We start from the raw sequence: 12,034 nt of genomic DNA, 5'->3' as shown, positions 1-12,034 counted from the left end.
TGTGTCATTCTCTGAAACAAACTGTTTTTATTCTTTGACATCTCCTACATCCAGTTTCTATCGTAATTTTTATATTGTTTTTGACAAAAGACTTTGAAAATCCTTCCTAGTATATCATTTGCACAAAAGAAACCCAAGGCTCATAGAATTTTTAGGAATCATAAAGTAGCTTGAGTCATGCCATTTGAAAACTCTGCGGGTTTAAATTAGAGTGCATTCTCAATATTTGGAAGTAGTTTTTCTTTGTTTTCTATTTTCAGCAATGTAAGAAATGCTAGGTTTCATTCTGATGTATCATTCATGGATCAAGACCTGTGATCTCCTTATTCATTGCAATTCTTCATCCATCTTCATTTGATCTTGAATGACAGCTGGTAAATTATGTAGTTACTTACCATCTTAGTCTCTCTTAAATGGTTTCTGCTTAATCGAGTGACCTATACTGTTTGATTTTACTAATGTGTTCTAGGGTTTAGCTTGTAAGAAGGTGAAGACTTCATGTTTTAAATGCTAATGAGAACCTTCCCTGAGACTGTCATGAAAATATTTCTTTTGAACTAAATATACGTGATGTCATCAAAAAGATTTATTAACAAGTCAAAATTTTTTATTCTTATTACATGATAGTCACTTAAAAATCATAGTTTTATTCTCAGTACAAATACATTATTTTTAATTATGCATTTATAGTAAAAAAATAAATAATAATTTATAACAAATCAAAAATATAAGAATATAACTATATATGTATATATACTACTACATATATTCACATATATATATTTGTACATATAATATAACAACATATGTATATATACTGCTAGATACATATACATGTATATATACATATGCATATATATGCATATATATACATATATATATTTATGAAATGAATGCTAGTCAGGCAGTCTTTACCAACTGAGCCTACAGTCCCAGCCCCAAGCCAGTGAGTATCATCAGGTTCATTTCCAAGAGCATGAGCACCTTAGCAGTGGTTATACCACTGAAAACAATGTCACTTCTTTCTCAGCAACCATTACATATATGCATACTTGCATACATACATATCTGCATGAATGCCTATATATACATATATATATATGTATATATGTACATGTATACTTGTGCATATTTATAAATGTATGTGTATATGTGTGTATGAGAGTATATGGATATATATGTAAATATTTACACATAAAATTTTTATTAAACTTTTGTGCTATTAACACATGAGAGAACAGATACCTTTTAAATTATTTTTTGAATATAAATATAGTTAAATAACTTCCCCTTTCCCTTTTCTCATTTCAATTCTTTCCATATAGCACTTTGTTCTTTCTTAAATTCATTGCCTCTATTTAATTTTTGTTCTACAAACGCAAACATACACACACACACACATTCCTATATATTTATAGGAATATCAACTTGATCAGCCCATATAATGTTATTTGTATGTATATTGTTTCAAGCTTGACCACTTGATATTAGAAAAACAGTTGGAGGCTGCTTCCCTGGCGATGACTATTTTTTCCCATTCTCAGTATTGCTTACTTGTTTATAGATTTTTGTCTACAGTTGAAGCCCATGATACTTTTTCCTTCTCCGTTGGCATGTCTATTAGTGTCATCCTTGTTCAGGTCTTGTTTGGCAGCCATATTGATGAGATGTCTAGGGTGCAGCTTCTATGATGTTATTTGGATATAAATTTGACAAAAAACTTCCACTTCTATAAAATCTTAAAATCTTTTGGCCCTTAGGCCTACTCAACAAGAGAGAAATCATACCAGGTACCAGAACCAAGCCGACTATTTAGGGCTAGTGAAGTAATGAATCTTGGAGGAGAATCTACAAGCAGCACTCGCCTAACAACATTCTTAATATTTGTCTTTATATCCATAGATAAGTATAGGTTTAATACCTCATCAAAGAAATGTCTCCCAGAAATAGACAAAGACCTTTGCAGAAAAACCATAGATAATACTGTGAAGCTGATGTTATCTGGAGAAAATTATTTCAAGAGCTGGAATATTTACCCAGAAAGTTCATGGAGGTTTCTGTGGGTAAAACATCTGGCATTAAAAATGAATCATTTTTTCCAAGATTTGTATTGACAATTACCATAAATAATATTTTGGTATGTTCAAGTTTAAGCTTATTGGAGAATTAGTAGGTAAGTTGTTCATAAACATATTTTATAGAAAGTTTATATATAAATTGCAAGCCATACATTTCAAAGAATTATGTTCTTGAGAAAGGTTGTATTTTACAAGTAATTGGCAAATAATTGAGTCTCAAGGGTCTAAATTATATCCAACGAGTATTTTTTTCTTCACCAGCTATGTGTTGCTACTAGTTTTCTCATCACTGCTTCTGATTCTTGATCATTTTCTCTCTTCCCTTTATCATGGCACCTCATTAATATATGAACCATATGATATGATTCTTTAAACTTTATGGAGAGTAAGGTAGCAACTATTCTGAAGTTCTCCCTGAGAAAAAACAAATCTTCAATCCCATTCTGCTGATACCTTCCCTGGAGATGTCATGTAAATTCAGGCCAGTATCTCCAAAAACCCAAGGTTAATTGTCTTTAAAAAAAAAACTCAATCCATTTAGTTATAACTTCAGTATTATAAAGTAAAATAAAATCAATGACTTTACTTCATACTGTTGACTAGGAAGCTGAGTCCTAATAGTAATTATTTTTGTGTGTTTTTTTGTTGTTGTTTTCTGCACTAATTTCATTTAGATGTCATGGAAACATAATTTTAAAAACCTGCTTACATTTAAAAGTGCTGAATTAAATGTGAATTTTCAACACTATCAACTGTTATGTCATGAAAAGTGGTGAGTATTTCTCACAGAGTTCTCTGTTCCAGGATAGATAGATCAGTTAATATTAAGTGTCATTATTATTTGTATACTTAAACAATTGTATCATATAGCCAGGATTTTCAAATGCACCCAAAGTACATTTTGCTTCTTTAGATAAACTTAGTTTGCCAATTAGTTATCACAAACTACTATAATGAAGTTGGCAAACATGACTAGTAATCTTGCTTTTTCCTAATATCTAGAACAAGGTTTCAAAATTCTGTTTAGATTTATGAAAGCTGATCATTCAAAGGAAAACCTCTCTTTTATACATAGGGAGCTGTTTAAATCACCAATATTCAAAATGTAGCTGTTTAAAACACAACCAGGAAAGGGGATGACATTTGAAATGTAAATAATGAAATATCTAATAAAAAATATTTTTGCCTTTATCATAATTCTACATGTTACAGAATTTATAATATTCTGTTCTCAATTGTACTAAAGAATCTTTTTTCTCATTAGTGCAGATTTTCATGAACATATTTTACATTTACCCTCTTCTTTAGAACCATGCAAAACCAGAGCTTTGTCAATGAATTCATACTCTTGGGGCTTTCCCAGAACCCAAAAGTTGAGAAAATACTATTTGTTGTATTTCTATTGGTCTATATTGCAACTATTGGGGGCAACATGATAATTGTGGTAACCATCATCTGCAGCCCTGCACTCCTGGGCTCCCCCATGTACTTCTTCTTGATATTCCTGTCTTTCCTGGATGCATGCACTTCTTCTACTGTCACACCCAAGATGATTGTCGACTTCTTCTATGAGCGGAAGACCATCTCCTTTGAATGTTGCATAACACAATTGTTTACTAGCCACTTCTTTGCAGGAGTTGAGGTGATTATCTTGACATCTATGGCCTATGACCGCTATGTGGCCATCTGCAAGCCCCTTCACTACTCTTCCATCATGACCCGGAGGCTTTGTGGCACTCTTGTTGGGGTGGCCTGGACAGGAGGATTCTTACATTCTATCACACAAGTTATCTTCACATTGCAGCTGCCCTTCTGTGGGCCCAATTTTATTGATCATTTCATATGTGATTTGTTCCCATTACTGCAGCTTGCCTGCACTGACACACACATTTTTGTCATTTTGGTATTTGCTAACAGTGGTTCTTTCTGCATCATTATCTTCTCCTTGTTGATTGTCTCCTATGGTGTCATCCTCTTCTCTCTAAGAGGTCACAGCTCAGAAGGACGAAGGAAAGCTCTCTCAACCTGTGGATCCCACATTACTGTTATGATTTTGTTCTTTGTTCCATGCATGCTAATATATGCACGACCTTCATCTGCTTTTTCCTTCGAGAAAAACACACTTATATTTGCCTCTGTATTGACACCATTGTTCAATCCTATGGTTTATACTTTTAGAAATAAAGAAATGAAGAATGCCATCAGGAAAATGTGTAGGAAATTGATAGTGGATTCTGATAAATTTTAAAGTATCACTTTTCATGCAGGGGAGATGGATCAGTATGGAAGAGAACTTTTTATACCAGAACTCATGTCAGAAGCCAGGTGGGAAGATTACTTACTATACAAACAAGGTTTCCTGTATTGCAGTACCCATGTCTAAAACTATATGTGAAGCCAGGTTCAGCAGGGAACCTTTAATCTAGTGCTAATGAAGAGGAAATAGGAGGATTTCAAAGGCTCAGAGGATGGCTCATCTAGTAGAGAAACAGTGTTCAAGGTTCAGTGATAACTTGTCCCAAGGAAATTAGGTATAGTGCTATAGATTAATATAATCCCTATTCTTTCTCTATATTCATGTGCACATCTTCTATCTAAGATGTGTACAAAAATGCTTTTTTACTATCCACCCAAAGACACAGAGACATAAACACAAACAGTAAAGAATACTTGGAAAATAATATAAAAAATTAAGAAGTCACTATTTAGCTAAATAAACGCTGTGATTACTTGTTGTACAGAAAGGAATGATATCATTTAATAAAATATATCAATTGACTAATAAATATTGTCACATGAAAATTAAAACCTGTACAATTTTATGCTCATGTAAATCTAATGGTATATTAGAAGAGGCTCAACCATTAAAATGACAGTCCTTAACCCTATGTTTTATTTCCTAAAATGGTTGAAGGGGTAGAAGAGAGGGATCAGAAATTAAGAGTACTCGCTGTTATCCCATGGGACCTAGATTCAGTTTTTAGCACCCACACAGTGGGTTTGAACAATTTGTACTCCAGTTTCAGGAGATCTACCATTTTTTTATGGCTTCCAAAGGCAGCAGTCACCTATGTGGTACACAAACACTCATTCAAGCAAAACAACATACATATTTTAAAAATGGCTGACAATTATACATGTACACTTGACATTCAGTAGAAAACTACTGAAATAATTGTATGGATAAAAGATTTGTAAGGGACACTGTAAGATATTAAAACCTACAAATACAGAAAGATATCAACAAATAGAACCCAAAGTTTATGCCTCTTTCATTTGACTTTATCTTTAATGTGGTTTCACTAATTTCCAGGAGAAGTTTTGAGTTAGTTCTTGAATTTTATAACAAAGTATTACAAGATGAGCCAGAATTGTGTTAGGTGAATTGACCCAGTTCAATAGGACAATACTTTTAAGCACCTTCTGATGCCGCATAACCAATGACAGGTGTCAGGCCATGTGATGATAGGATTAGTCCTGCTGATAGGAATAGGACTAATAAATTGACACAGGACTCTCTGAGCTCCATCCAGTGTTTGGCCTTGAGTCTCTGCATCTGTTTCAGTTAGCTGATAGGTATAACCTTCAGCAGGCATTTATGCTAGGTTCCTCTCTGTGAGCCTATAACTATGTTTGTTTCTATTTAATTTTAGATGACAGGGCAAATGTACAAGCCTGCAAAAGATATCTGAAGTTACATGATTTTTGCATTGGAAAGTTAATAAAGAATTAGTGCTAGGGTTACAACAGTATCTTGACAACTTATCTAAAGCATAGAGGTGTTAAGGATATCTGTCCACCTCTCTGTGTCTATCATAACATGTTGATGACCCTTCCCTACACACAGAAGTTTCTGATGCTGAGTTGTTCATTTGTTCCTAAGAATTAGCTTAAAATATGGAGCTCTAACCTATGTTGCACAATTGCTTTATAAAACTGTGAATCCAATGTCTGAAAAGAAGTTATTTTAAGAAATGTTATTCTGACTATAATGTAATAACCAAAAACAGACTTATTTTTGTTCCATTACATTGAATTTAAACATTATTTTTAGTGCTTTACTATGCAGTGTCTAACTGTGAACTCTAGAAACTGATATGACAGTAAGAAAATAAAATTCAATTTTCAACCAAGAAATGAAGATACTCATTTGCTTTTATTTACACTAACTTTACTATAAGAATTTGATGAGATTCTCCTAACAGCTGTTGCTCAGATTTCTGCTCTATTTTCTGTGTTAATTTTGTTTAGGCACATTAAAATTTATTAAAACATTTTAGTTTTGAGGCACTATAAATCATTTAAATACATTGTTCACTAATTTTAGCAATCACAATAATTTTTTAAAAATCCTATTTATTTGTTTTTGTAGTTTTTTGTTGTTGTTTATTATTTTGAGGGAGGATCTGACTATGAGGCTCTAGTTGACCTCCAACTCATAAATGTCTGCCAGCATTGGCCTCTGCAGTGCAGAGACTGAAAGTGTACTTCACCATAGCTGGCCATATTTGAATAATTTTTGTAAATATATTGGTAGTAGCTCCCAGGTGTTAGCCTCCAAGCAGAGGCTGCCAGAAGTCTGATGGCTGAGGTGAGGGGGAAGGTAACAATTCCTCCTTTTTATTTAGAAAATTGCAGGACTAAGGCATAATCCATCACGGTCTTGCACAGGAATTTTCATGGTGGTTTGATGAATCATACCTGTGGAATAATATCTACTAGCAAAATATCTTACCCGTGCTAGAGAACACATACATCTAGTTTGAATTCTACAAACCTGGCTTATTTTGTGTTTTTTCAAAAACACAGCCACTTGGCATATGCCTCTGACTTAGGTTGATTTCTTTGCCAGAGACCTAACTTGCTGGACACAGGTTCTCAAAATGCACCTTCTTCCATGCACCCAATGCCAAGACATGCCTTTATCGCCTGCAAAGTCCACAAGCTGCCACAGCCTTTTTGAAAACTACCTTCTCTGAAGTTATTGTAAAGCTGCATGCCAATGTACTGGAGATGAGTGTAGGCACCTGATTGAGCTGCAAAATATTAGCTCCGACTCTGGAAACTTTAACTGAGAGCAGGCCTCAATTCAAGTACAAATTAATAAGTTCAGGCTAGCAACTTCGGGATTGCATCAGCCTGAAACGGCTAAACGCTGTAGGAGTAACCAAACTTTTGCTCTGAGAGTGAGCAAGCAAATTTGAATTGTTTATTTAGCTTCAGGAGAAAGCAAATTTTTGAATTAAGTGGGCATTTCCAGAGTGTCAGAAAGAGTTGTCAGCTCAAAAACAAAAGAAAAAGAAACAAAAACTTTTCAGCAGTTCGTTTAAGCACATTTACTAAGAAGGCTGTGGATCTGAGTCTACCTGGCATATTAATCTTTCAGGAAGCCAACAGCTCCATCCTCTTTCTGAGAAAAAATACATATGGACCCTCTGCCCCAAACCAAAACGGGATCTGGGCCATGCCAGGTATTAGTGAGTGGATTTCTCCACCTTACCATGGCATACAAACTTGAAATATTAGGATGCCAGTTGTCGGCCTGCAGCAAACTGACCTTTGATGTAAGTTTGCAAGAAGTTCAAAACAAATATAACACAAAAGCAGGGTGTGCCTTTGGAGATCTAGGAGGATACAAATTCCCTCCTTTAGTTTTCAAAAGCTAATTTTTAAGAGTGCTGTATGCATGTTCAACAATTCCTTGCCTCATAGGGTAATAAGGAGGTCCACTTTTATGTTTGATGCCAAAATTTTCACAAAATGACATAAAATTTTTGCTAGAGTAAGCTGGCCCATTGTCCATTTTAATTAATTTAGATAAGCCCATAATATTAAAGGCTTGTAAACAATGATCAATTACATTTCTAGAGGCCTCTCCTGAATGCAGGAAGCAAATATGAATCCTGAACAAGTGTCAATATAGACATGTATATATTTAAGCTTTTCAAATTCTGCATAATGAGTTATATCCATCTGCCAAATATGATTGGCATAAGGCCTCTTGGATTTACCCCTAAATGCAGAACTGGAGATAGATGAACACAATTAGGGCATTATTTTACAATCATTTTTGCTTGCTCTTTGGAAATTTTATGTTTAAGTCTTAAGGTATGGTTAGAAAGATGGAATTTATTTTCATCCCGTTTAGCTAGTGCAACAGGATCTGAAACTAAGACCTCTCCTACAAGAGTGCTGTCAATACAATTATTACCTGCAGCCAATGGTCCAGGAAGACCGGAATGAGCTCGTAAATGACCAATATAAAACTGATTTTTTTCGTGCAAGAATGACATTTTGCAATTGTGAAAATAAGGATCCTGCTGTAAAGCTGACATTCCTTCTCTAGTTAAAAATCTAGGAGAATTTGGATCAGAGTTACCTCTGAGAATATCAAATAAAAGTGTCAGTTCTCCCATTGTAAGCTTTAGATAGGGACAAAGCCAATTGATATCACCTAATAATCTTTGAAAATCATTTAAGATTTTTAATCTGTCTCTACGAATAACTATCTTTTGGGGAAAAATAGATTGATTCATGAGTGTAAATCCTAAATAATTATATGGATCCTGAGTTTGCACCTTTTCTGGAGCTATCTGCAGTCCCCTTTCAGCTAAAGCAACTTGTAAATCTTTATAACATAAAAGTACATACTGAGGATTTTTTCTTGCTAATAGGACATCATCTGTGTAATAGGCAATATATATCATTGGCCATTTTTTCCTTATAGGATCAATGACTTGTGCCACAAATTTTTGACATAATGTAGAACTATTAGCCATGCCCTGAGGAAGGACTGTCCATTGATATCTTTTCATAGGTTCTTTAAAATTAACAGATGGAACATTAAAAGCAAATCTCTCACAATCCTCAGGATGCAAGGGAATTGTAAAGAAACAGTCTTTTAAATCCATAACTATTTTATAATACCCTTTTGGGATTGCCACTGGAGATGGAAGTCCCAGTTTGCAATGCTCCCATAACTACTATTTTTTATTATTTACCTTTCTTAGATCTTGTAATAATCTCCATTTACCTGATTTTTTTCTTGATGATAAATATTGGCGTATTCCATTGGATTCCATCAGATGTCCTGCTTCCAATTGCTCCTGCACTAGCAAAGAAGCAGCTTCTATTTTTTCTTGAGATAAAGACCACTGATCAACCCAAACTGGAATATTATTAATCTATTGAATTTTATCTGCATGGGGAGCAGGCAAGATAGGGGAAGGTAACAGTCAAGCCCGAGTCTCATAACTATATCTTGTTACATTAAACATCTCCCACAACATCTTTCAGATACCATGAAAATGGTACACGAGTACAAATGGTTATGACTGCTTTTTTCCAGATACCACATGAAAATTTATATCAATCTATTGCAGGTACAATTTTTTCACCATATGTCTTAAGGTATCCATTGCTGAGAGGAGACACCATGACCAAGGCAACTTTTATAAGGGACAACATTTAATTGGGACTAGCTTACAAGTTCAGAGGTCCAGTCCATTCTCACCCCAGCAGGAGCATGGCAGTATCTAGGCATGCAAGGTGCTGGAGGAGCAGATAGTTCTATATCTTCCTCAAATGAAAACCAGGAAAATATTATAATCAGGCAGCTAGCAGGAGGGTCTCCAATATCATCCCTACAGTGACACACTTCCTCCAAAGAAGTTACACTTCTTAATAGTGCCACACCCCGTGACAAGCAAATTCAAACTACTACACCATAATAGACTGCATCCTCAACTTCTATGAAGACGTAAAAACCTGATGACATGTTTTTAGGCTTTAAATTGTTTTGTGGCTGCAATGAATACAAATTTGTCCAATGAACTAAAAAACTCTAATATGAAGAACACAGAGCTTCCTAGATCATTCTTTTGGAAGTTTGGATGACAAGATACTGAAATATAAATATAGTAGAGGCCCAACTAGGTCTCAGAGTGATTTAAAGACTCAATCAGAAACTGGAATTGGAACTATTTGTGTAGATTTTTGGCCAACTCTCTGGCTTTCTTCTGCTTATACCTTGAGTACTTTGGTGAAGTGAGTTTAAAAATAATGAGCTGGTTTATTTGGTAGATAAACTTTCAGCAGGAAGAATATTTAGGCTCTAGTATGTACTCAAGACTGCAGAGAAAAAATAGGGTGAATGATAGACCAACATATAGATTTTTAAATTTTAATTCTTGATTAGATATTTTCTTTATTTGCATTTCAAATGTTCTCCCCTTTCCTGGTTTCTCCTCCAAAAAAACCTCTCCATTCCATCTCCCCTTTCCCTCCTCACCAACCTACCCTCTCCCACTTCCTGGCCCTGGCATTCTTCCACACTGGGGCATAGAGCCTTCACAGGACATAGGACCTCTCTTCCCATTGATGACCAACTAGACCATTCTCTGCTAGATATGCACCTGGAACCATGAGCACAACCATGTGTACTCTTTGGTTGTTGGTTTAGTCCCTGGGAGCTTTGGGGGTACTGGTTAGTTCATATTGTTTTTTCTATGGAGCTAGAAACCCTTTTAGCTCCTTGAGTCCTTTCTCTAGCTCCTTCACTGTGGACCCTCTAGTCAGTCCTCTGGCTGTGAGCCTCCTCTTCTATATTAGTCGGGCACTGGCAGAGCCTCTCAGGAGGCAGCTATATCAGGCTCCTGTTAGCCAACACTTTCTGGGATCCACAATAGTATCTGGGTTTGGTGATTGTATATGGGAAGGATCCCCAGGTGGGGCAGTCTCTGGATTGTCCTTCCTTCAGTCTCTGCTCCATACTTTGTCTCTGCAACTCCTTCTATGGCTATTTTATTTCCCCTTCTAAGAAGGATCAAAGTATCTACACTTTTGTCTTCCTTCTTCTTGAGTGGCTTGTGGATTATGGATTGTATGTTGAGTATTCTGAGCTTCTGGGCTAATGTCCACTTATCAGTAAGTGCATACCATGTGTGTTATTTTGGATTACCTCACTCAGAGTGACATCCTCCAGATCCATCCATTTCCCTAAGAATTTCATAAACTCATTGTTTTTAATAGCTGAGTAGTACTCCATTGGGTAAATGTACCACATTTTCTATATCCATTACTCGGTAGAGAGACATCTGGGTTCTTTCCAGCTTCTAGCTATTATAAATAAGGCTACTATGGACATCATGGAACATGTCCTTATAATATATTGGCGTATCTTCTGGGTATATGCCCAGGTGTGGTACTGCTAGGTCCTCTGGTAGTACTATGTCAACTTTCTGAGGAACCACCAAACTGATTTCCAGAATGGTGGTACCAGCTTATAACCCCATCAAACTATTCTCAACAATGAAAGAACTTCTGGTGGAATCACCATCCCTGACCTCAAGCTATACTACAAAGCAATTGTGATAAAAGCTGAATGGAATTGGTATAGTGACAGACAGGTAGATCAATGGAATAGAATTGAAGACCCAGAAATGAGCCCACACACCTATGGTCACTTGATCTTTGACAAAAGGGCTGAAACAATTTAGTAGAAAAAAGACAGCATTTCCAACAAATGGTACTGGCTCAACTGGTGGTTAGCATGTAGAAGAATGCAAATTGATCCATTCTTATCTTCTTGTACAAAGCTCAAGTCCAAGTGGATCAAGGGCCTCCACATAAAACCGATACAATGAAAGTAATAGAAAAGAAAGTAGGGAAGAGCCTCAAGGACATGGGCACAGGGGACTATTTCCTGAACAGGACTCCAATAGCTTATGCTCTAAGATCAAGAATTAACAAATGGGATCTCATAAAATTGCAAAGTTTCTGTAAGGCAAAGGACACTGTCACTAGGACAAAATGACAACCTACAGAATGTGAAAAAATCTTTACTAATTCTACGTCCAATAGAGGGTTAATACCCAATAGGTACAAATGATTCAAGAAGTTAGACTCCAGAGAACCAAATAACCCCATTAAAAAATGGGGTACAGAGCTAAACAAAG

General features: G+C 35.6%; 1 protein-coding gene across 1 annotated transcript; it reads left to right on the top strand.

The window, feature by feature from the left end:
* The first annotated feature begins 3,390 nt into the window (after window positions 1-3,390).
* On the top strand, window positions 3,391-4,326 carry LOC116092195 (olfactory receptor 4C15-like). The gene has a single exon (XM_031373543.1). The coding sequence runs from the start codon at window positions 3,391-3,393 to the stop codon at window positions 4,324-4,326; it is 936 nt and encodes a 311-aa protein (XP_031229403.1).
* Window positions 4,327-12,034: the final 7,708 nt, after the last annotated feature.

Source organism: Mastomys coucha, unplaced genomic scaffold (genome assembly GCF_008632895.1).
Source record: "Mastomys coucha isolate ucsf_1 unplaced genomic scaffold, UCSF_Mcou_1 pScaffold15, whole genome shotgun sequence".
Lineage (NCBI taxonomy): Eukaryota > Metazoa > Chordata > Mammalia > Rodentia > Muridae > Mastomys > Mastomys coucha.
Note: the sequence above shows the minus strand (reverse complement) of the source record. Positions and strands in the feature narration are given on the sequence as shown.